The following is a 23,015-nucleotide window of genomic DNA, read 5'->3' as shown; positions in this document are numbered from 1 at the left end:
ACGCGAACCATGAGTATACTGTATGTTGTTTATTAAATAGTAATCATACTAGAAAAACCAATGTTAAATGCAGTACCATTTTCTTAATTTCGATTAAATTTTACATTCAAAGGAGAGCATAGTTGTTATTTTCATGCTAACTAAATGCAAGACTTCTTTTAAATTGAATGCACCTTTTTGGAACATGGTTGCCTTTTCACGAATTTGAATGACCGACGACATTCTGTCGCCGTTTGAAATGAATTTGAATGTTCATTGCTGAAATTCACGCTCCTATCTTGAATTTGAATGACGCAAATAAACAAGTGATTGCTATGATACTGAATTTGAATGACGGGATTTGATGTGATTGCGGAATCAGTGCTGCGAGCGTGGGATGCGTAAAATTCATGCTCGGAATAGGAACTTGGATGACATAATTTGCCTGGAAAACCTGTAGTATAAGTTTCAATAACATTAAATGTAAATACACTTGAACCAATTATACTTTACAAACATGCCAACGCCTGCTAATCATGAAAGTACATTTACCTATATAAAAAAAAAAGTGGTAAGAGAGGTAACAGTATTACATTTTGTGGTTCAATTGACCTTGATATACAACTGTACAAAGTGAATATATGTGTATAATCTTTTTTAACGATCTATTCTGCAGCATGTATCAGTGCACTGACAATATTATTGCGTATGCATCATCATGTGTGTGTGTATGTGTGTGTGAGAGAGAGAGAGAGCGAGAGAGGATAAAATCAGTTGTTGAACAAAATAGCTTCGCATTGTATTTTTTCGGTCAAATTTAAACGATGCAATATATGTGACACTGCACCTCAAAACAAACAAAAAGTCGCCAGACATGAATTTTTAGTTAAGACCATATTCTGAAAGAGCAGACTTTAAGCTTTAAAATGATGTATAACTCAAATCAAATGAACTCTTCTAACCTATCTAAATATTGGAAAGAAAGCACAAACTCGGGAAATGTGTGAACTGAGAAAAGAGGCTCTAAAGTACAGTGTCTATTCAAGCACTTAATCTTTACCAAACCGTGCTGGCTGTGCGATGAATGGGACAAAAAACAGGAAGTAAACCACCAGAGTAACAACAATGAAGGGATTATCAGATTAAACTGAAATTAAGCATGCCTCATTAACACATTCTGTCCATAATAAATGCCAACTTTCAAAGCAGTAGCACTATCCTTTCAAAAGTTATTTGAGTTGAAAGTGAAGAGTGAGGACAAGGTTTTTCAGAAATGAAAAAGGGATTCTAAAGACGCACCTAATCACACTATTCTACCAAAAATGTTCGAGAGAAACTGCTAAAAAAACACACTTTCCTGCCCGTTTTATGATACCACATTTTAGCATAATGTAAAAGAAGACCCGCTCTTTCAGAAAATATGAAAAAGTCAAACTCGGCTAGGTTGACCCATTTCACTTATTTTCAGTCCTCACGCAAAATCAGTGTGTGCGACTTTTTGTTCGTTTTGAGGTGCATGGTCACATATGTTCGCAGGCCCTTGGAACGGGAAGGAAATCATAAAATATATCATGTGATTGCAAGATCTTCTGATAACATTGACACTTTGGTGTGACATGAACCAGGACCACATTGCCACACAGGTGCATGATGATTAAGTGTGTGTCTCATGTCCTCATAAACAAGAGATAAGTTTGAAACCAATGGGGCGATTTGAACCCTTTCTGTACGCTGGGAGAATGTATATCAATTATCAGTGATCTTCGGTTGAAAAGATAATTAACTTTAAAAGTTGAAGACTTAGAAGATTAATTTTTTATTCTGTAACTATGAATGTTATGATTTTGATATTTCTCTCTCACATACACACTCATACGCAGTTAGAATATAAGTACTCAAAAGTGTGCCCGGTGACGTCAATATGTTTCACAAACCAGTTTCATTCAAATTAAACAACGAAACAGTAGGACTACTATAATGTCAGATTCCTGCTTTGATTTTGCCTGCATTATTAGTTATTAGAGTGCACTCCCGTTGTAACGAAGTCCTCGGGAAGTCCATGCAGAGATGCTCTGTAAATGTTTATTAAACTATGTAATTTCGTGAGCGATCCGCATTTCAATATATCGGTGCACATTTCTTTTGTTTTTCGTTATCAATTGCTCTCAGAAATAACTTTGTTTTGACAAAAATTTCGCCAAAAGAGTGTTTGTTGTCAAGATATATGCTCCATAGACTTGATTATGATCACTTTGGGACCTGGATTTTTACTTCGTTGTAACGAAATTTCATTATAACGTGTTCGTTGTAACGGGAGTGCACTTGCTGTATCGCCCACGCTTTTATTGAAATATTTGGTACGTGTTTGGTACGATTCAAACCCTGGCATGAATTTCATGATAAAGTATACATCAACGTCAGCAACATGACTATCTAACTTTTTCTCAAACCACAGAGCAATCATAAAATAGCGAAACAAAAGCATTCTTACTTCTCATACAGGTTTTCCAAGTTCTGACATAACTGGACATCTCGGGAAAGTTGTTGCTACCAGCGTTTTTGATAGAATTAGAAATTATCTTCATTTTCTTCTGGGAATCTCGGGAAAGTTGTTGCTACCGGCGTTTTTGATAGAATTAGAAATTATCTTCATTTTCTTCTAGGTTTCCGTCCTACACAGCTATCCGACATCATATCAATAGACCATTGGGTAGATGTAGGTACGAATGTTCTATACTTGCATCTGAAATGATAGTACAAATTTTCTTCTTTGGCCAAGATTCTCTCATTCTTCTTTTTTTTTTGGGGGGGGGGGGCTGTCAATCAATATGGTTGCAGTTGACACCTTGTAATCATTCACAGAACAAAATACTGTTTGAGATATCAAAATGAAAAATGTTTATTACATTTACTTTAAGGACACTTGATTAAAAAAAAAATAGTCAGTTTGTCAAGAAAGGTGATTTCATATCCAAAACGAAATAGCTGCTGTTAGTGTGAATTTCCCACGTATGGCACCCTAGGCAGAATATATAATAAATACAATAAAATAGTTTGGCGGTAACAACGGTAGTGTAATCAATGGAGCGTTGACAGCTTAGAAGGGGAAAAAGAAATATCGACCACAAAACTTATTCAAACTGAAATTCGAGCCCGGTGCCTGCCATTTCCTTGGCGTAGAGTTCATCAAACCGGCGGTTCTGGTTAACTGTGAAATAATTCTTCCAGTCACCGATGGCACCTAAAGAGATGTATAGCAGAACAGTTATTTTATTACAGAAGATTATTATCACATCCTTTGAATAATGTCACGCACAACAGAGAAAAGTTCAGAAATATTTCTTGCATGCGTCCATTCCTAGATCTGCACGAATTTTAATTTTATTATTAATGTATAGAAATATCAACTTTTTTTTTCTAGGGTGAGTAGCGCCTTGAATAGTTCTGCTTCTAGACATTTACTATTTCATTACACTGCATTTCAGTTTATCATGCTCTAGACAGGGCGACACTAATAAAGTCTCGGCAGAGACAATTTTTATTATGTTAATCTGTAGAAACTAAGGTTTTCTTTCCGGTGTAATATTTCTTTATCGAAAAAGAGCATCATCTATTTCTACTTTAATTATATGTATAACATGAAATTAGGAGGTCAAAATACCGTTGAAAAGATTAACTGCAATACTGTGCGTTCACATGAGATATCTCATATTAAAGCTTATCTGATAATAACAAAGCACACGTGTATCACACGTTTTAGGCTACGGTCACAACCCCCAAAATCAGCCTGCTCGGCGACCGATGGGCGAGTTTTTAGCCAATTTCGGTCGGGCACCGACCGGTGACCGACCGGTGACCGACCAGGCTCCACTGATTTTTAGGACATCAGTCGGTCGCCGCTGAGGTTTAACGCGGGGTTAAAATTTCGGCGGCGACCGACCAGTTTTCACTCGCTGTCCAAAATACACTCGATGTCCGAGCGGCAACCGCCCAGGCACCGATCTAATTGAGCGGTCGCCGTCGAGCGATTATAGGAAACAAAAATATAAAGACAAAAATGACAAAAGCACAAAAAAACCCCCAACGGTAAACATGGGAGGCAGGGACAACCACTTTAGGTGGAAAAAGTTGAAAGCTAAGTGTTAGGGTCGTTTTGTAGACAAAGCAATGTATGGTTTAGTTATTTATTTAGGTCTACAGAATAAAGAAGTGCTAAGTGGAAATAGATGGGGAGAACGAAACCATGAAACGAAATAGGAATAGAAAAATGTAGTAAAAATATAGGAGCAACCAAAGATATTTTCCAACATTCTAATCTATGTAGGAGTAATTACAATTCTTTTTTTTTTTCATTTTGGGTTTGTTTCCTCCCTTTTATTTGATTTTCTAGTTTTTAGTTATCTGTGGTTTCACATAACCCAGGTTGGTAGTTTTTATTTCAATTCTTAAATCTTTTACTTCGAGTTTTATCTTATTCAATTAATCAATGATTAAGAATCTATCGCGCATACAACAAATCAATGTTCCCTATACGTTTACAATACCTCTTTCCTTCTCACAATATTATCAAAAAGGCATACTTGGCAAATGACATTCAATTAAAAAAATGTAATCACACAACTCACAACATAAACTGTAGGCATATTCAACGCATTGATATATAAAATCTTTTAAAAAGTCATTTTTGCGAAGAATAAGGTAGAAGGAAAGTTATTTGTTAATTTGCAAACAGAATTTCATGTATTCATGTGTTCACAAAAGTAATGGGCTTGTAAGCCTCGCTGTCGTGGTCGTCAAGGTAGAATTAGGAGCATCAAGAGGCCTCGTTGTCCTGACAGCTGGAAAGCGAAAGCGTTGTTGTTGATGGCCAAGTCACATAGGTCTAGGTATATACCCAGCTAGCTCGTGAGAAATATTTGGCAGAGATCGGCGGGTCGCCGCCGGTACGCCTACGGGACACCGGTAGATGACCCATCGATCGCCCATCAGTCGCCGAGCGATTTCGTAAAAATCGGGCGGTGGCCGTTGGGAGATCGTCCAGTTGTCGCTGGGGCATCGCTCGGACTCTGCGCGGAGAAGATCCCCTTATTTCGCAATTTTTTACGTAACATCGATCGGTGATTGACGGAAAATCGACAGGGCATCGCTTCGGCATCGCTGGGGTTTTACAGCCTGATCGACATCTCCAGAAACTGCTGAGCGGTGCCAAAATTTCAGCGGCGGCCGAGCAGGCTTCAAATCGGTCGGTCGTCGCTTGTGTCGGTCGTTGTGACCGTAGCCTTAAAGAGCATGTGTTATAAGGCTTTACAAGTGCGATCATTTTGGAAGTGTTAATCTGTTTCGTTACTCTTAAGACAATTTATTTCAGGATACCAGTTAATAATGAACCTTCGTACATTGCTAGTGGTCTGCAGGGTAAATATATTTCCTTGCTGCAGGTGAGCATGAACTGACCAATTCGACGAATTGAAACATACTATTTTTTTCTCTAAAGGTACTTGAATAGAAAAAATGCCACCACATCACGACAGCCATTGCATACCTTTCCTCATGAATGACAATCCACTTTTAATGGGGTTTTCATCCGTAGCCGGAGCATATGTGACGATGACTGAGTCAGGATTGGCACTCTTGCTGTTCTTCATCGCACTGAAGGTGGAGGCCTCAACGATGCGGTCTATGACGTCATCAGAGAAGGATTTCCCCATGAAGCTGGCCACTTGCTCTACTGCCCCACGATGATCCTAAGATTGCAATAATAATGTATTATTGTAGCAACACTCCTGCATATAAAACCAGATATTTCATCTATGTCCAGATACCACTGGTTCTATCAGCAGGTGAGTAGGCGCTACATACCATGGCGCTGTTTCTCAGGGAAGAGTAAAAAACAAAATCCTTTGGACTGCCTTCATCTTTGATGCCGCCATGGAGCTAGCTCCATGATGCCACTTTAAAACATAAGCATGAGACCATGAAGATTTCAAGGGGGGAAAAAAAATGTGGTTTTTCCATTTGGAGTTCTCGTAGCACACTTCGTTTTAGCCTTTCAACTTGCTTGTTTAATCGTGGACAATTCAACCTAGATGATATTATGGAGGACCTGCCAGACGGGCTTCCAAAACAAAGTTATCCACTTATCCTTCTGATTTCTTTTGTATATTTTACTGGTGTTGGTTGAATTTCGGATGTTATCCGTGTACTTTGTGTCGTTCTTGTTTTTCGACCCATTGAGCCATGTGACTTAACCTAGTTTTCCTCACAACCATTACAAGCTCACATTGCATTACATATAACAATACTGTGGCATATTATGTTTTGCAGCAAAATAAATCTGCAGTTCCCTGTACTTGCTAAGGGCAAGATTATTATCGTTTAGAAGCACAAATACGTGTGTTTCCATGAATTTTAACTTTGATACATCCTTTCTCTGTTGATGTTCATACTCAATACGGGCTGTATCTCAAAAGCACAATGCTTCCCTCTTTCATCGTACATTATCGTTATCTTTTTAAGGACAGAAATTATGTCTTAAAGGGATCATGAAATGTTTATCTTGGAACATTCAATACGTCAAATGTTGGATGATTATCATAAGGACTCGAATTGTGGAGAGCGGCCGTAATAAGGCAAAACAACGTAACTCAGAATATCATGTTCTGAGAAAAACGAGTTTGAAAATTCAATTGGTTCCCATTTTTCCGTCATACGAGTAAAACACTTTTGAAGCAGCGAAGTTTCTTAGGCATTAATAAAGAATATCTCGGGAAAATTTCAGTAAAATAGGACTTCCCGTTTTAGAGTTATTGCCATGTTTAGAATAGATACAGCACTTTACCTAATCACAGCACTGTGCTGATGAGTAATTCTAGTTTGCCAAAAGAGCGTATCCTCACTTACGTTGTGCGAGAATCCTCACGCGGCAACATATCAATTAGGCAAAAGAACGTATCCTGACTTACGGCGCGTAAGCATTCTCCAGCGAAGCCACTTCAGTATGCCAAAAGAACGTATCTTGACTTACAAATATCTGCGCCTCAACCCTTTCATCAATGTAATTAGGCAGAATGACGTATCCCGACTCAATGGCAACAATCTCTATCATTTATTTACTTTGAAAATCTTGTTAACTGGATGATAAAAGTCCCGTTATATGTTTTTAAATATATACTAAGAATAGTAAAACACAGTAGCTTGCAAAATTATCGATGCAATTGAACATTTTCATTTTTTTTTCTGGAAACTTACCGAGTATATACTTAAATGTAATTAGTTGTTATCTACCAATTACCGTAAATTTTTGTTTTTCTTCATTTGCATATAGTTTACAGTTTATTGAGATGTCCATTCTTTTTTTATTATCTTTAAGTGTATGTTTTTTATCCCTTGATGTAAGATTTTTCATTGGGAACATAATCATATTTGGTTTATCATTCATGTTGATTTAACAAAAACATGGATTTGGATTAATATTCACAACTAAACTACGAGTTTGGGTAAAGTCTGTAAAATGGATTTCATTACACTTCTTATGCCATGTGATACAATTAAGATGAACTTGAAATATGTATAATTTTTAGTATGACAATGCATGAGTGGCAACTATTATGACTGTATGAAAAGTGGTAAAAAAAAATAAAATGGGTATAAAAAAGAATTGTATAAACATCTGTACATACACTTCGTTTCAAAGACACAAACACGCATTTAATGTGTTAATATTGAGACTCCTATTTTAATTTCTATCTTTTCTTTTATTTATTTAACGATTTCCATTGAGATGAAAGGATTTGAACAGAAAGAATAATATTGTGTACTTTGTTTATCGCTATAAGTTGCTAATGTTTGGTTGATTACATGAATTGTATCTGTAAGGTTAAAACTTCTAATGATTCATTATGGCTCAATTCTTTGAACAACGACAACAACAATAACAATGAATTATCAGGTAATTATGAATCCAAGTTTTAATGTTGTTAGGTGTAACTTGACCACACACACACACACAAAAACACATACACATGCACACACACAATCAAGCAAGTACAAAAACACACAAAACACACACACACACACACACACACACACACACCGCAGACTTGTCAGAGGTGCAAACATTCTCTCAGTAGAATAACTTTGAGATAGACATGATGCAGAGACATTTACATCTTCTGAAAGGTTTATAGGGAAAAATGTGTGTACATCTGTTTCTCAAAGACGACAGCATTACATAAATCATTCGATTATTTGCAAGTCTTAAAAATACGAAATATATATCTACGCTTCCTTTTTACAATTAAAGACAGAGTTTGATATGCCATTATGCTTTTGTCACATTGAAAGCAAATCAGCAGCAACTATACATTATCATGATGATAAATAAGAAATAGAAAAAAAAAAATGTAATTTACTTCCCGAGTAAAGTAGCTTACATACGTACCACAGTTGAACAAAACCCTGGGAACAAAGTTCTCAATTGAATAGAACAGAACATAATTGTGTGTGTTTTTTTTTTCTGGAGATTAGCTATACGATTACCATATCAGACCTTCGCATCAATTTTTATCTTGGAAGATCAGAACATCTCCAAATTACAAATTATAAATAGCACACATAACATTTTTAATCCTTATTGTTGTTGAAGAGTAGTAAGAAGTAAATACTTGGGTAAAGAACAATTATTAGGCAGCTGAAACGAAGGGAAAATTTGCAACAGTATTCACTTTAAACATATTTCAATAAACGTCTTATCACAACAGTGATTTCCTGTGCTGCAATACATCTGCGATGTCTGAGAGCTCCCGGAGGGATTAGGCCCAAAATAAATCAAAATTATGCAGGAAATAAGGTTTCTATTTCCCTGGTTTTCTGAAATATGTTGACATGTTTCAATCGACATGATATTGATTTTGAGGGAAAACATTTACAACAATATTTGATATGAACAAGTGATAGTCTTACCTAAGTTGATAGTCATCATTTCAAAGGGCAATGAGCCCTCATCATATTTTTTTTTTCGAAATAGAATCTTTAGTTTCAAATCAATACAAAAAAAATCGTTCTTGTGCCTTCATAACGTGAGAATAGTCATTAACACTTCACAGTTGAGTTTTACGAGTTCTTTATTTAACTGTGAACAATTTACCTGATCCTATATAAACAATCCGAGTTTTATTATTTTTCTTCTACAGTTGACTGATCTAGTGCACATTCCACTCCATCTTTCATGAGATTCTGACGGGCGTGCACAGCTGAAATTTGTCCAGTTGCTCTTTTCCCTGCTTTTGAACTGCTCGGTAGACCACTGCAGGAAAATGTACAAGAAACGGAAGAGAATAATTAATACAAACTAAGGTACTCTGCATTTTCCATAATAGACAGCTAGTGAATTTCAACTCTGTTTTAGTTATATTATGTGATTAAATTCTTCATTAGACATGGTTATGTGTAACAAATTCTCTCTCACAGACCCCCCCCCCTCCAAAAAAGCAAAGAAAATGAGAATGAGTATTTATGAAACACACTCACAATATCTATTATTCAACATCATACAAATAACCCCTTGAGGATGTACAAGGCTGTGTGATTGTTTTGAGAGAGAATGGTGATATCATCATTTTTCATGTAATATAAATATTTTTTATCGCTAAGGAATGATTTGTGAAATGTGGTATTCTCAAATTATCAGAAATTCATCATCATGGATTCTGCCTTCTTTTCTTTTTTTTTTGAAATAATTTTTCAAAATGCCGGCTTGTGTCGCAGTGATAATGACAAAGGTGGGGTTCATTTTTCCCCCTTCTTCTATTTTTTTTAGTATGAATTAATAGGTGATTATTCAACTTGTACCTTTTATTGTACTTGATACACTGCATTCCTTTTCTGTGCTGGTAAAGGCTGGCGGTTGGTGTGGACCCTGAAAAGAGAGACAATGAAATATGTATTTCAACACGAATGTTAATATTTTCTAAAGTAGACGATTGGGTCTTAATGTTTGAACTTTCCATAGTATTAAAAACCACCTAACTTAAGAATAAATGTTTGAATTCCATGAGCTTTTGCCTTCAACATATTTTTATGGGGGAGGGGTGGAACTTATAGCATGTATAGGATCTACCATGGCTACAATGCATTATATTGTATCGAAATGAAAAAAAAAATAAATGTTTTAAAGAATATGTACAGCTGACTAAAGTTTCACAAAAAAAAAAATAAATCAGGCCTCCATAGTGAGCAGGTACAGAGTACCATTAAATGACTTTATTTTTTAGGCTAATTTTAAGTGGATAGATTCCTGTATGTATGAAAACGCCAAAATCACATTCTTCATCCTTTCAAGGAATAACAAACAAGATCTAAAGACTACTTGTGTTTAACTAAAGATGTATACCAAACATTATTTTTTGTCCTTACTTTTCTTGCCAAAGTAATGATGTTAATGCCATTATTAGAATATATCGTCTGCCATCAGTTCATGTTGCCACTGAAGACTAAATGAAATTCATCAGTATCAAGCGTTATTGTCATTAGCTTGAAGTCGAGTCTACTGTTTACTATAAAGCTGTTACTTGTTTTTTATACTTTTAGACAAAAACTGCATTTGAGGTAGACGACGTCAAGTCGAATGATGTCGATGATTATAATAGTATATTGGGGTCCACTTAATTTATTTGTGCATAGCTAAATTTCTTTTGAGATTCACTACTTGATCTACTTGACGACTAGTATAGTACGAGTATCACCTACATTTCCTTATTACATTAGTAGAACCACAACCAAGTACACCAATGAGCCACGTTTTGCCAAGCCCACCGAAAGGAAAGGCTGTCATACTCATAGCTCTAAGTTTGCTCTTTATTGTCATAGCTTGCTGTGTTTTTGTTTATTTATTTTTTACTCATCGTTTTCTTAAATGTTAGTGAAAACTATTATCGAAAGTACTGGACCCTACACTAGCATAGCGTACTGTCGTCCACTCTGTACAGCCCAATCGCCGTACTTCGCACGGCGTCTGGTCGGGCTAGATCAAACTTAGACCTGACAAAATGACAAATAAAACTTACCGGTGTTACCGCTGTTTTTCTTTGTGGTGGCATTAACTGGTCAGGAGAATGTCCATTCCAAGACTGCAAAACAGAACAATGGGCATGACTTCATGGTTCACACTGCAGCAAAGCTTGCCTGCCAGTCAACCAGAGAGTACTCTGCTGCACCCAGCTGCTGCCAGCTGTTGTCGCAACCGGCGCGGCAGCAGCAGCGGCGGCACTACATTCACTGCCGCGGCTGAAATGGATCTGCAGCACGTAGCCGTAGGTATTACACATAGAGTTATGCAGCGTAGCGTGTGTTGTGATGGCCACGATGTTGATACGTTGTTTTGCCGTGCTGACTGTAGCGCGCATGGCCCTGATTTTATACAGCAAAGCGCTGTATGATGACATACGTTCTTTTGGCGTCGCAATTTCTTTCTGTTTTCTTGAGAAACCACCATGACAAAACAGTGTATGTAAAGATACGTTCATTTGCCGTAACAGCGAAAATGCTTTCTTTGTCATTTCTATACGTATCTCATGTTACGTTGTTTTGCCTAGCTGGAAACGGCAAAGTTGTGAAAAAAATGTGTGAGATACGCTTTTTATCTCTGAAATGGTAAACATTTGAGAATTGAGACATTCACCATTAGAAAGAGCGCATTTTATTTAGGAGCCATATGCTCATAACTCAAAATGCCCAAATTTTGAGTTACGTTCCTTTGCCTTATCACGGCCGAGAGGCAATATTCAATCGAATAAAGACAATTGGGTTGTATTGCTTCCTTCCATTCTCTGTAATAACATCATACCTTTTTCATGTCTTCGTACTTGAGGAAGAGCACGTTTGGATGACTTCTTCTTCTCCACCACGGTAGGACGTTTTCAAACCAGGATCCGACTATGGCTAAATAATAATAATAATAATAATGATAATAATAATAATAATAATAAAACAAAAATTAATTACAACATTACATTTACCATCAAATTATTTACAACCCCTATCATGAGAAAATAAAACGTTTCATACCTTCGCATTTTGCTCACACTACTCAAATCTTGCAAAATGCATTTAGGTGTCGAGTCAAAGATTGTTTCAACAACTGCAGTGCTCACCATAAGGTAAGGTTATGGACATTATTCATACTATCAAATCAACAACTTAGATTAGCTATCAAGTGTCAAAATCTAAGTGAGTCATCCTAAAACTACATAGACAGCATAAGCATAAACAAAATCTTTGGTGATTCTTAATTTCTTCAATATGATATACCTTCTTTCAATATGAGTTGTTGTTTTTTCACTTTTGATGACTTTTGCAGATAAATACAGTCGAAAAAGGGTATTGGAAGACACGGAATTTCATGAGTAATTTAGTACGCAGTGGCGGATCGGGGGGGGGGGGGGCTCCGAGTGCGCACCCCCTCTTTATTTTTGTTAAAACAAAAGAAATAAAAAGAAAGAATGGGGCGGGCGCGTGCTCCCCCCCCCCCCCCTTTAATCTTGTAAAGGCGCCTCCCCTTTACGGAATTCTTGGATCCGCCCCTATTACGTTATACAGACGCCTCATCCAACAAAGGCTGAGACAAACAACAACTGGCATTTTATTTACAATGGTTGTTATCATTATTATTTTCTTTTTTTATGGGAGCAAAATGGAGCGAAAGGAAAAAGTAAGGGTATATATACCAAAACAGATATTTGGAACCCTCAATTTTTTAACATTCCCAAATATTAAACACTATAATATCAGTGTATACATGTAAGTAGAAATAACTCGTAGACGTAACGTCACTAACTTCTTCCAGCAATGTACTCCTCAAAGAAGACGTCCCAAGTCTCGTAGGACGGCAGATACCCAATCACGAAAGAGAAGTGGTAGAGAGACACTGCGGTGTCCTTTGGATTCCTTGCCACGTAGATGACCTTAACTTTGGGATCGTCGGATCTGATAGCCACCGGCAGCCAGTCGGGAGGACAGTGTGTCTTTAAAATCCGTGGGGATGGCATGTCTTTCGCATAGCCAGAAATTAGCGGTGCTTTGGTCAGCTTGGGAAATGAATAGTCAATAGAAAAATGACTGGAAAACTTTCACTTATCACAACAGTAATCCGAAAGTATGTAAAAAATATTGTTATAAGAAATGTGGATGGATAAGAAGAAAGTCATACATATATATATATATATATATATATGCATATATATATACATATATACATGTATGTATATATACATATATACATATATACATGTATGTATATATATTGTATATAGATATATATATATACATATATATATATATATGTGTGTGTGTGTGTGTGTGTGTGTGTGTGTGTTTGTGTGTGTGTGTAATGAAGTGTTGGTTGCTAAATACACATACACTGTATGTGCACAAGACTTTGAAGAAGAGTGTACTCGCACTCTCTCCACAAAGAAATTCATTTTCTTAACTCGCCTATTACAAGCTATAGTAATTTGATGAATGAGATCACGAGAGAGCAAAAGAAAAGAGAGGCATTAGGTATTTGTTCGAACATATCGTGTAACTGCCGTGAACTAGCTCCTGCTCATGGCTGGTAAAAATAAACCCCAAGCTAGTTCTTTCTCTTACAAATCGAGCATACAGTCTTATTGACCGAGAGTAGGAAGGTTTTAACAAATCTACATCGTGCATATATCAGTGAAAAATGTTTGACATTCCTTCTTGATTCATTTTTTTAAATTTCGTTTTATACCATTAGAAATTTCTACTCTCTAAAAGTATTATTGTATGTACTTTGTCTTGTCTCCTGTGATTTCACTTTTCTGTCATGTCTGTAGAATACCTTTAATAGAAAACACGTTTTTCTTGCCCATATGCACGTGTGTTATAAGCATCTGTGATGCCTTAGATGCAAAGAATTGAAAATCAGCCAACGAAATTAAAGCATTGTAAAGCAATACTCACATCACGGCGTGTGCTTATGTCGACCATATCTAGATAGGGAACTTTGGCTTTTGTACTTTCTCCTTCCAATTTCGTAACGTCCCCTTCGTACCGAACGAGCAGCATTATCTGCTGCATCCAAGTGGTCCCTGACGGGAAAGATGTGAAGAGTTCATTTATTTCATTTACAACGGAAAATGCAATAACACTATAAAGTATGTACCTTTAGCCCTATACGTCATAATACAAAATCAATACGACGCAGTAAGGAGATGCAGGAGAGTTACGCCACTTTTTTATATTTTTGGAAATATTTCCTGATTAATCCCTGCTTATATAACAAGTGGTTGTTACCAAATTGTAGTGCAATTATAAAGCAGTCTTGTACCTATGAAATTTTATTCTAGATCATTGCGTTATTCCAACCACAAAAAAAAACTTTTCTCTGAAAAAAGGGGTCAAGTGACTTAACACTCCCGCAGTGTGAGAAGAGTGTTGCCATGTCTTCAGGAGAGTTGAGCCAGCTTTGGAAGACATGTGCCACTTGTTGGGGAGTTGAACCATGATGAAAATAGATAAAATGAAATTCAAAAATGCGTTTACAAGTATAAACCAAAAATGAATCTTAGCTGGCAAAATTGGTTTTATTTTATATTCACGCAGAATAACATCTGGAATTTCAGGAGTTCAAACACTCCTTGTATTCACTTTTTCAACACCCCTAATAAAAATCACTCTATTGCACTGGCGTTTTGCTTAATGATATTTTTCAAAGGGATTTCATAACGTTTACTCATCACCTTCATAATGTCTTTGAAAGAATAATCTCTTGCATAAAAAAGCACAAAGTAAAAACAAGCTACTCATCGGAACTGCAACCTGAACTTTGGAAACTGACAAAGCACCATTATTTTAGAAACATATTAAGATTATTTTTGTAATGTAACACACACATATTTTCCTTTTCAGAGTGCTTGTGCTTTATATCAACCCCTGTCTAATTAATATGCATGACTTGTGAATTCAAACTACAGGCAAGTAATGTAAGATAAACAAAAAATCACGAACTTTGTAAGAATAAAATCTATTCTTTCTCGCTAGTAAGGTACAACAATGTCCAAGTGTCATTACAGGAGGAAGAAGTCCTTTTTGTCCAAGAATGTGTATACACTGTTTGCTTACATTTGTGAAAAACCAAAGATTATCAAAGGAATGGTATGGTTTTAGTTAAGATGGACTTCAGATTTCCAACTTTTTTCGTGAGATAATGACAAACCTCTTATGAAATATGAAAGCACATACAATTCTAAGAGGAATTCAGAGTTTATTTGATGAAAACTGATTTTGAAATGGCTGAGATATCCAAAAACAAAGAAGTCCCAATAAAAGATGGGACCCACCTCTTATTGGGACCTCTATTTTTCTCTTTTTTTAAATTACTTTTTTTTACATATCTCAGCCATTTCAAAACCAATTTTCATGATATAAATTTTGAATTCCTCTTTATAGGCTTGTATACTCTTTCATATTTCATAAGTTTTATTCGTAAAGTTAAAATCTGAATCCTGCAACTCAACCAAAACATATATATCATTACGCAACGACTCATACCATTAGGGATTTGCTGATATTTCCTTTAGAGACCTTGTAATTCACGATCTCTTCATGGACATTTTCACAGTCGAAACGAATGTTAAAATCATGAAGCTTAAACCCATATCTCAGGCGTGATGCAGCATGTGTCTGTGGATGAAAGTTAATTTCTATAAGATAAGTTACTCTTTTTTCATATGTGTAGGATCCAAATTTCAAGCAGAGTATAATTTGATTTTTTTTTACACACAGTCACAGGGGCCACTACTCTGACATGGCAAGGCTACTGATGTTTAATGACATTTTCAATAAAACTAATTTCAGTAATTCATTTTCATTTCTATTTTTATTCATTTTTCTCCAAAGCAAACGCATGGAGTACATCCGTTATAGGCTCCCTCGTTATGACTTCGTTCATAGTTTTTTGTCATGGTGCTCTGAAATGAAATATAAAATCACAAAAATTGTTACCTCAGTACCAAGAGTCAAAGGAGTCAAAGGAGAATTGAGAAAATGGCTCAACTCTCTTCTAATTCATGACCCAATTGTCTACAATGTGGCTATTTTGAAATTTTCCTACACCTATCAAAATCAGCAAATCAAGCATTCATCAAATTTATCAAAAATAAAGATTACAATGGGAAGTCGATTACACATAAATAACTATTTTCTTACACCAATAAACTGTTATTGCCGTCATGTGACCTGAAACTCAGAAATCTACTTTTTGCTGTCTTTTGATGTTTTTGTGACCTGTGTCTTTGTCGTGCTTTACCTCGTCGGCTTGCTTATGCTAAAGTGACAGTGGTGTTAAAAAGCATTTCCAACAAAGGGCGCAAATGCTTGCGCCTGTGAACTTTGAGGGGGTGGCTGAACAGTCCTTACATGAGTAAACTCTCCTGCATCTTCCTTTATCCTTTGTGCGCCGCCACGTTTATTTCCTGTCCATTCATTAATTACGTGTGTGAACTTCGTACACATTTTACTCATTGGCAGGTAAGGACTAATAAAGAAAAATACTTTAAACAGTAAACCTTTAAACCGTATATGCTGTGACTTTTAAGACTTCTGAGGAATTTATGCCTTTGGCAAGCAGGGCTTGCAAATTGCAGTCCCCTAATAAGCAATAGATAATACATTGTAACCGAACAAATAAACACACACACACACACACACACACACACCACAAACAATCACGAGGTAGTTCTCTTTAATAATCATAGAAAAGGATAATCGTGGAAATTGTAACAGGAAGTGATTGGTGAGGGCAGGGGAAATGGCGAGGAAGGCAGGGAGGTCAATATCAACACACGCGAGACATGAGAGGCACGAGCTAACATAGGTCCAAATATGAGATTTGATTAGATGATAAGATATTCCAATGGGGAGATAATTAGTACATAAAATTAGGGCTTATAGGGATACTTCTGATGTAATATGTATTAATGTATTCCGTATTAAGACTGTAAAGTTCATGTTATGCTATTATCGAGAGAATTCCAAAATTTAGGGCAAGAAAATGTAGGTGAAATAAAGATTTGATCAAAATGGTGCCAGAGATAACGGCAAGTGGATTTCATTGGATTTCTGAATAAGTTATGAATGAGCTTTTTTTTAACGAACATAGAATCAAACACGAGAGGGAGAGAATGGTGAGTAATATCGTACATAGATTGCCCTAAGTGCATACAGTATACAAATCATTAACCTTTGAAATTTTCTTTTTGAAATAGAATATCAGTTTGGCATCTCCATGATTTATTACAAATAATGCCAGAAGGTCTTTTCTACAACGATAATTTTCTTTCAATATACGAGTATGTGTTTCCCAAGGTGAGTATATGTCATAGTTTAAGAAGAGCAAAATCAAAGGTGAAAGCGGTTGTCGATTACAGAGGACTGTTTGTAGTCCTCATTAGTGGCTTAAATTCTGAGCAAAATACTCTTTGATGGGCTTAACAGATAGGTGCCTACACTGAGTTTCTTAACAGAATTAGAAAAGAAATACAGCTCGAAATAGATCTGGTAAACATTAGCCGAGGTTAGTAATACAAAAAAGGTTAGTAATTCAAACTCACCTGACTTCACATAAGTTACGACAAACGTGTCATCAGGCCGTACTTCGAAATTTTCCAATGCCACTAAAGCGCGACGGGGCATGTGATTTGGCATAATCACTCCACGATATTCGTAACATTTCTCCCTTACACAGGCAGGAACTTCAGACGAGAAGATGGGCTGGTCACTTTCAGGGGCTCTTTCTGAGTAATAAAAGTACAGAGCAATGCCATGATGAAATACATGACTTTTCTGTAATTCAAATCCTAAGCACACATGTATCGTAACCCTGCATGTTGAGAGGCATGACCTGAACTGAAGACGTATACCACTTTGATTATATTTCCTGCTGAAAGACACCCCTATATCACACTCGATGAATTACACAAAAGTTATTCCTCTCTGCGTATTCTAAGTAAGGCTATTGCAATACACAAACGAGAACGTTAATTGAGAGAGCTATTATATCAGCAAAGGCCTTATTCTCGTTACTTCGTGATTTGTTCTTACCTGCATGACGAGAACACGCCATTCTGAATTGGGCCTTCGGCTGTCGAAGTGAAGTTATAGATAGCCCTACGTCTAAACGTCTATTCACTTTAGAGCGTTAGTGTGCGGAGTGTGTGGCTGTGTCATGTTTGGGGTTATGAAGTTTCAACGTGATTGGATTGTTGCTCTTCTCCATTCTCATTCCTTTATCCTTTTTTCATGGGTTCAAAAATGATTTGTCTTTACTCAAATCTTTCATTCGCTGTCATACACGTCTCCGTCCTTTTCCCCTCCCTCTCGCCCCCCCCCCCCCCTGTCTCTCTCTCTCTCTCTTTCTCTCTGGAAAGCAGATTTATTTACTAGAAAATGTAAAAATACTAGCTATTCAGTCAGTACTGTCGGAGTATTATGGGGTTGGGTTTTGTTTTTTTTTTTTTTTTGGGGGGGGGGGGGGGGGGGAAGCGACTTTATGGGCATGGAAGTTCTGCGAGTTTGGTGACAATGTGTATTACAAGAAAAGTATACACGAGGAAAGGACGAGAAGCAGGCCATAATCATACAACAGCTAGAGTCTTTCGATGCCATTTAACTTTTAATTAAAATTGATTTCCAGGTTTTTCACTTACCTTTTTTGTGAAAAGTTTCCAATACTATGGCACCATATAGTGTTCACCAGAATTGCGGGAGGGTTAGATACCTGCCCAATCCAAACCCTTCCCCTGCTGAGTCGCTGCGTTCCTTTCCTTGAGCGTCCCCCACCACCAAAAACAACAACAAACAAACAAACAAAAACAAAAACAAACAAAATCCCAAATCCTGTGTACTGCCATATCCCTCCGAAACCCTTCCACGCTCGATCATTTCACTTCTTAGAGTTCTGAAAGGTCCACTATTTCCAATTTTTGTATCCCCGACCGAGGTTTACACACCAGTTTTAAACATGGGCAATTAGTGTAAGCCAGGAACCATTATAACAATTGAATGCTCAAGAGATATTGATCGATCACATCAAATCGTGACCAAATTATATTAAGGCAAAAACACATTGACACCATGAGCCAAGCAGTATAGATAATTCAAAACACACAACCAATTTTGAAAAAAAAGGAGAAACAAAAAAAGAGGAGAACAGCTTTATTTTATTTCAGTTAAAAAGTTGTTTATTCATGATTTTATTTCAAGAAAAACGAAATGCAGAAATAATACAACATAATCGTACTCATATCATATGCTATGATAAACAACACGATCATTCTTATTATAAAAATAGTATAAGCTCCAATAACATTAAAATGTGAATACACTAAAGCAATTCTACATTACAAACATGGCAACGCTTACAAATCATGAAAGTGAATTTCCCTATGAAGTAGATGGGAAAGGTGACAGTATTACATTGTGTAATTGAATTGACAACCATTACACAACTGTCCAAAGTGAATATATGCGAATAACCGTTTTTAATCGATCTGTTCTACTACATGTATCAGTGTGCGGGCAACAGTATTGCGTATGCCTCATCGTGCGTGTGCGTGAGTGAGGGGGGAGGAGGATGGAATCAAGTGTTAAATTAAAAAGAAAATAGCTTAACATTACCTTTTCGGACAAATTCAAACGGTGGCAATGTGCGTTCACAGGGACTGGAGAAAAATTAAAGTATATCACGGTTATTACAAGATCTTTTGACAACATGGAAACTTTGGACTGATCTAAAGGGATTAAATAGTTTTTGTTGAGACCTAACTTAAGGTTTCAAACATATTTTGGTGAGATAATGAGAAACGTCTTATGAAATATGAAAGAGCATACGTTCTGCAAGAGGGATTCGAAGTTTATTCGATGAAAATTGATTTTGAAATGGCTGAGATATCCAAGACAGAGCAATTCCAATAAAATACGGGACCCACCTTTTATTAGGATCGCTTTGTTTTACTTTGTTTTTGGATGTCTCAGCCATTTACAATAGCGATTTTCATTTGATAAACTATGAATTCTTCTTAGAATGGTATGCACTGTATCAGTTCATAAGTGGTTTCTTGACATCCCACAAAAAGTTAAAAGCCCAATGCTTATCTTTACCAATACTGTACCATCCCTTCCGTGTGTGGCATGAGCCAAGACCACACTGCCACACAGGTGCACAATGGTCCTGTGTGTTTCTCATCGTTATGTCGTAATAAAGTGGATATAAGTTTCAAACTAATTTGGGCGATCTGAACCCTTTCCGTACGCGAAATTATTGTGTAGGAGTCCGTCATATAGCTCGTTAGTCCAAAGGTCCGTCATTTCAAATGTTTGTTATACCGAAGGCTCATGATTCCGAAGGCTCGCTATTCCAAAGATATGCCGAAGGCTTGTTAATCCGAAAAAATAGAATAAGGCATGTTATTTCGAAGGTGCGCTCTTTCGAAGGTTCGTAATTCCGAAAGTGAAATAGGCCAAAGACTCGTTATTCCAAATGTTCGTTAATCCGGACATGAAATAAATCCTAATTTCTGTCAACTGGAAAACATTTTTAGGTTTGTAAGTCCTAAGGGTTTTTACTTTCCTCATTTATTTTCTATTTCCGTTATTTCATTTTTCCAATTAATGAACCTTCAGAATAACAAAGATTGCAATCATGTTTGGATTATCGAACCTTTGTAATAAGGAACCCTATTTCAGTTTGGAATTGACGAACCTTAGGAATAACAAACATTCGGAGTAACGAAACATAGAATACAGTGTTCGTTATAACGAACCCTATTTCATTTTCCGATTAGCTAATATCTAGGTACAAAATGTTTATCTTCCATTGGCGCTTGACTGTAAATGCAAGCAAGACTAAAATTGTTATTTTCTCCCGTGGGAGAATTCCTGAATTCGTTTATTCTGGTGATCCACTTGAGGTTGTAGATGACTTTGTGTACCTTGGAGTTAAATTCAATTATAATGGTAGTTTTAAAAGGGCAATTTCTTAACAAGTCACACAAGCTAGAAAAGCACTTTATAGCATGTTGGTCAAGGCTAAAAAGTTACAGTTCTCTGTGGACACACAGTGCCATCTATTTGATCATCTTGTTTCACCTGTTTTACTCTATGGTTGTGAAATCTGAGGTTATGAGTGCATAGACCAAATTGAAATCTTCCATGGGAAATTCTTAAGAAAAATTTTGCTTGTGAACAAATGTACTCCTGATTGTATGGTTTATGGTGAAACTGGACGTGGAGCAATTTTGAACTATATCAAATGTCGAATGATTGGATTCTGGTTGAGATTAGTCAAGGGGAAAGAAACCAAACACTCATGTACAATTTTCAAATGTCTTCTGCCTTTACAAGGAGACATACACTCCCCGTCAAAATCACAATGGTTATTATTCATCGCAAATATTTTTCATTATGCAGGGCTAGGGAATGTGTGGTTAGCACAAGGGGGTGGATTTAGTGCTGCATGGGTTTCACACACCTCAAAAGTTAGACTTTTTGATATGTTTATTTAAGAGTGGAGAGCAGCAACATGGTTAAATAGAATCTGTACAACTCTATAGAATGTTTAAGGATAATTTGATGTTAGAGAAGTATTTACAGGTCTTGTGTAAGAAAGATACATTAAGTAAATTTAGATGTAGATCTAATGGATTACCTGTTAATAAGGGCAGGTTTGATGCAAGCCTGACAGATGAATTGCATTGTACTATATGTTCATCCGACGATATAGGGGATGAATTTCGTTATATTTTTGTTTGTCCCTTTTTCAACAAAGAGAGATTATTGTACTTACCAAGTAGCTTGACGGCCAGTAGACCAAGTGCATTACATATTATGGTCAAATTATTCAATTCAACTAATGCTTGCCATTTGAAAAAAACTAGCCAAATTTGTCAGAATTATTATGTTTCAGTTCTCTTCAACACCAAAGAAGAAAGACAGTAGTTTCATAGAAAGTAAAGTAGATGTGAATGTTTGTACACGTAGTGGTAGAGTAGATAAACGTCCTTTACGCCTTGTTTTGTAAATATATTTATTCATATCAGTTATTTTCACATGTACATGTACATTATCACTTATATTTTTGTATTCATATTGTAAATATGTTTGTACTCTCCTACCCCGAGAGGGGGTCAATAGAGTCAATAAAATCTTACAAATCTTACGGAAATTTTGTGTTTCGAAATACCCTCGGAATAACGAACCTTTTCGGATTATACAATGCGAATTCTCCTCCTCAGATACGATGTGTAACACTTGAATCGAACACAGAGGGATTCTTTCTCAAAACACAGAAATGTGAAGCGGTACTTCACCCATGCAGAGATGATCTGTAAATATTTGCATTTTGCTATATCAGAGGAATATTTCTTATGTTTTCCTGTATCGGATGCGCTGGGAAATGACTTCGTTTTAACGAAAATTTCGCTATAACCGTATTCGTTGTAATGGAATATGCTCCATAGACTTTAATGATTATCATTTTGGGACCTGCATTTTCACTTCATGGTAAAGGAAATTTCGTTATAACCGTGTTCGTTGTAACGGGAGTGTACTGTATTACCTACGCTTTTATTAGAATATTTGGTACGTAAGACCGATTCATGGCCTGGCATGAATTTTATGATAAAGAATACATCAACGTTCAATAGCAACATGGCTACGAATAAACCACAGAATATTCATAAAATAAAAGTATTCTTACGTCTCATACGCGTTTTCCAAGTACTGCCATCACTGGACAGGATTTGTTTTCAAAGCATCTCTGCAAAGTTCTTGCTACCAGCGTTTTTGATGGAATTCGAAATAATCTTCATATTCTTGTAGGTTTCTGTCCTATAATTATCCGATATATCAATAAACCAGTTTGTAGAAACTCATATTCATGTAACGTTCAGTAGTTATATCTGGAATGATAGTTCACCTTTTCTTCTTCGCCGAATATTCTCTCATATATATATATATAT

The 23,015-nt window shown here is 36.4% G+C and overlaps 1 protein-coding gene across 1 annotated transcript; it reads right to left on the bottom strand.

Annotated features, from left to right (window-relative positions):
- Positions 1–3,110: 3,110 nt before the first annotated feature.
- On the bottom strand, positions 3,111–18,121 carry LOC139723892 (sulfotransferase 1A1-like). The gene is made up of 7 exons (XM_071635097.1): positions 18,100–18,121; positions 17,610–17,792; positions 13,960–14,087; positions 12,812–13,061; positions 11,822–11,916; positions 5,522–5,723; positions 3,111–3,220 (listed from the first exon to the last, which is right to left on the bottom strand). The coding sequence occupies exons 1-7, from the start codon at positions 18,119–18,121 to the stop codon at positions 3,111–3,113; spliced, it is 990 nt and encodes a 329-aa protein (XP_071491198.1).
- Positions 18,122–23,015: the final 4,894 nt, after the last annotated feature.

Source organism: Diadema antillarum, unplaced genomic scaffold, assembly GCF_040938485.1.
Source record: "Diadema antillarum isolate AM-2024a unplaced genomic scaffold, OU_Dant_1.0 scf00000202, whole genome shotgun sequence".
Classification (NCBI taxonomy): Eukaryota; Metazoa; Echinodermata; class Echinoidea; order Diadematoida; family Diadematidae; genus Diadema; species Diadema antillarum.
This window is presented reverse-complemented; position numbering and strand designations above follow the sequence as displayed.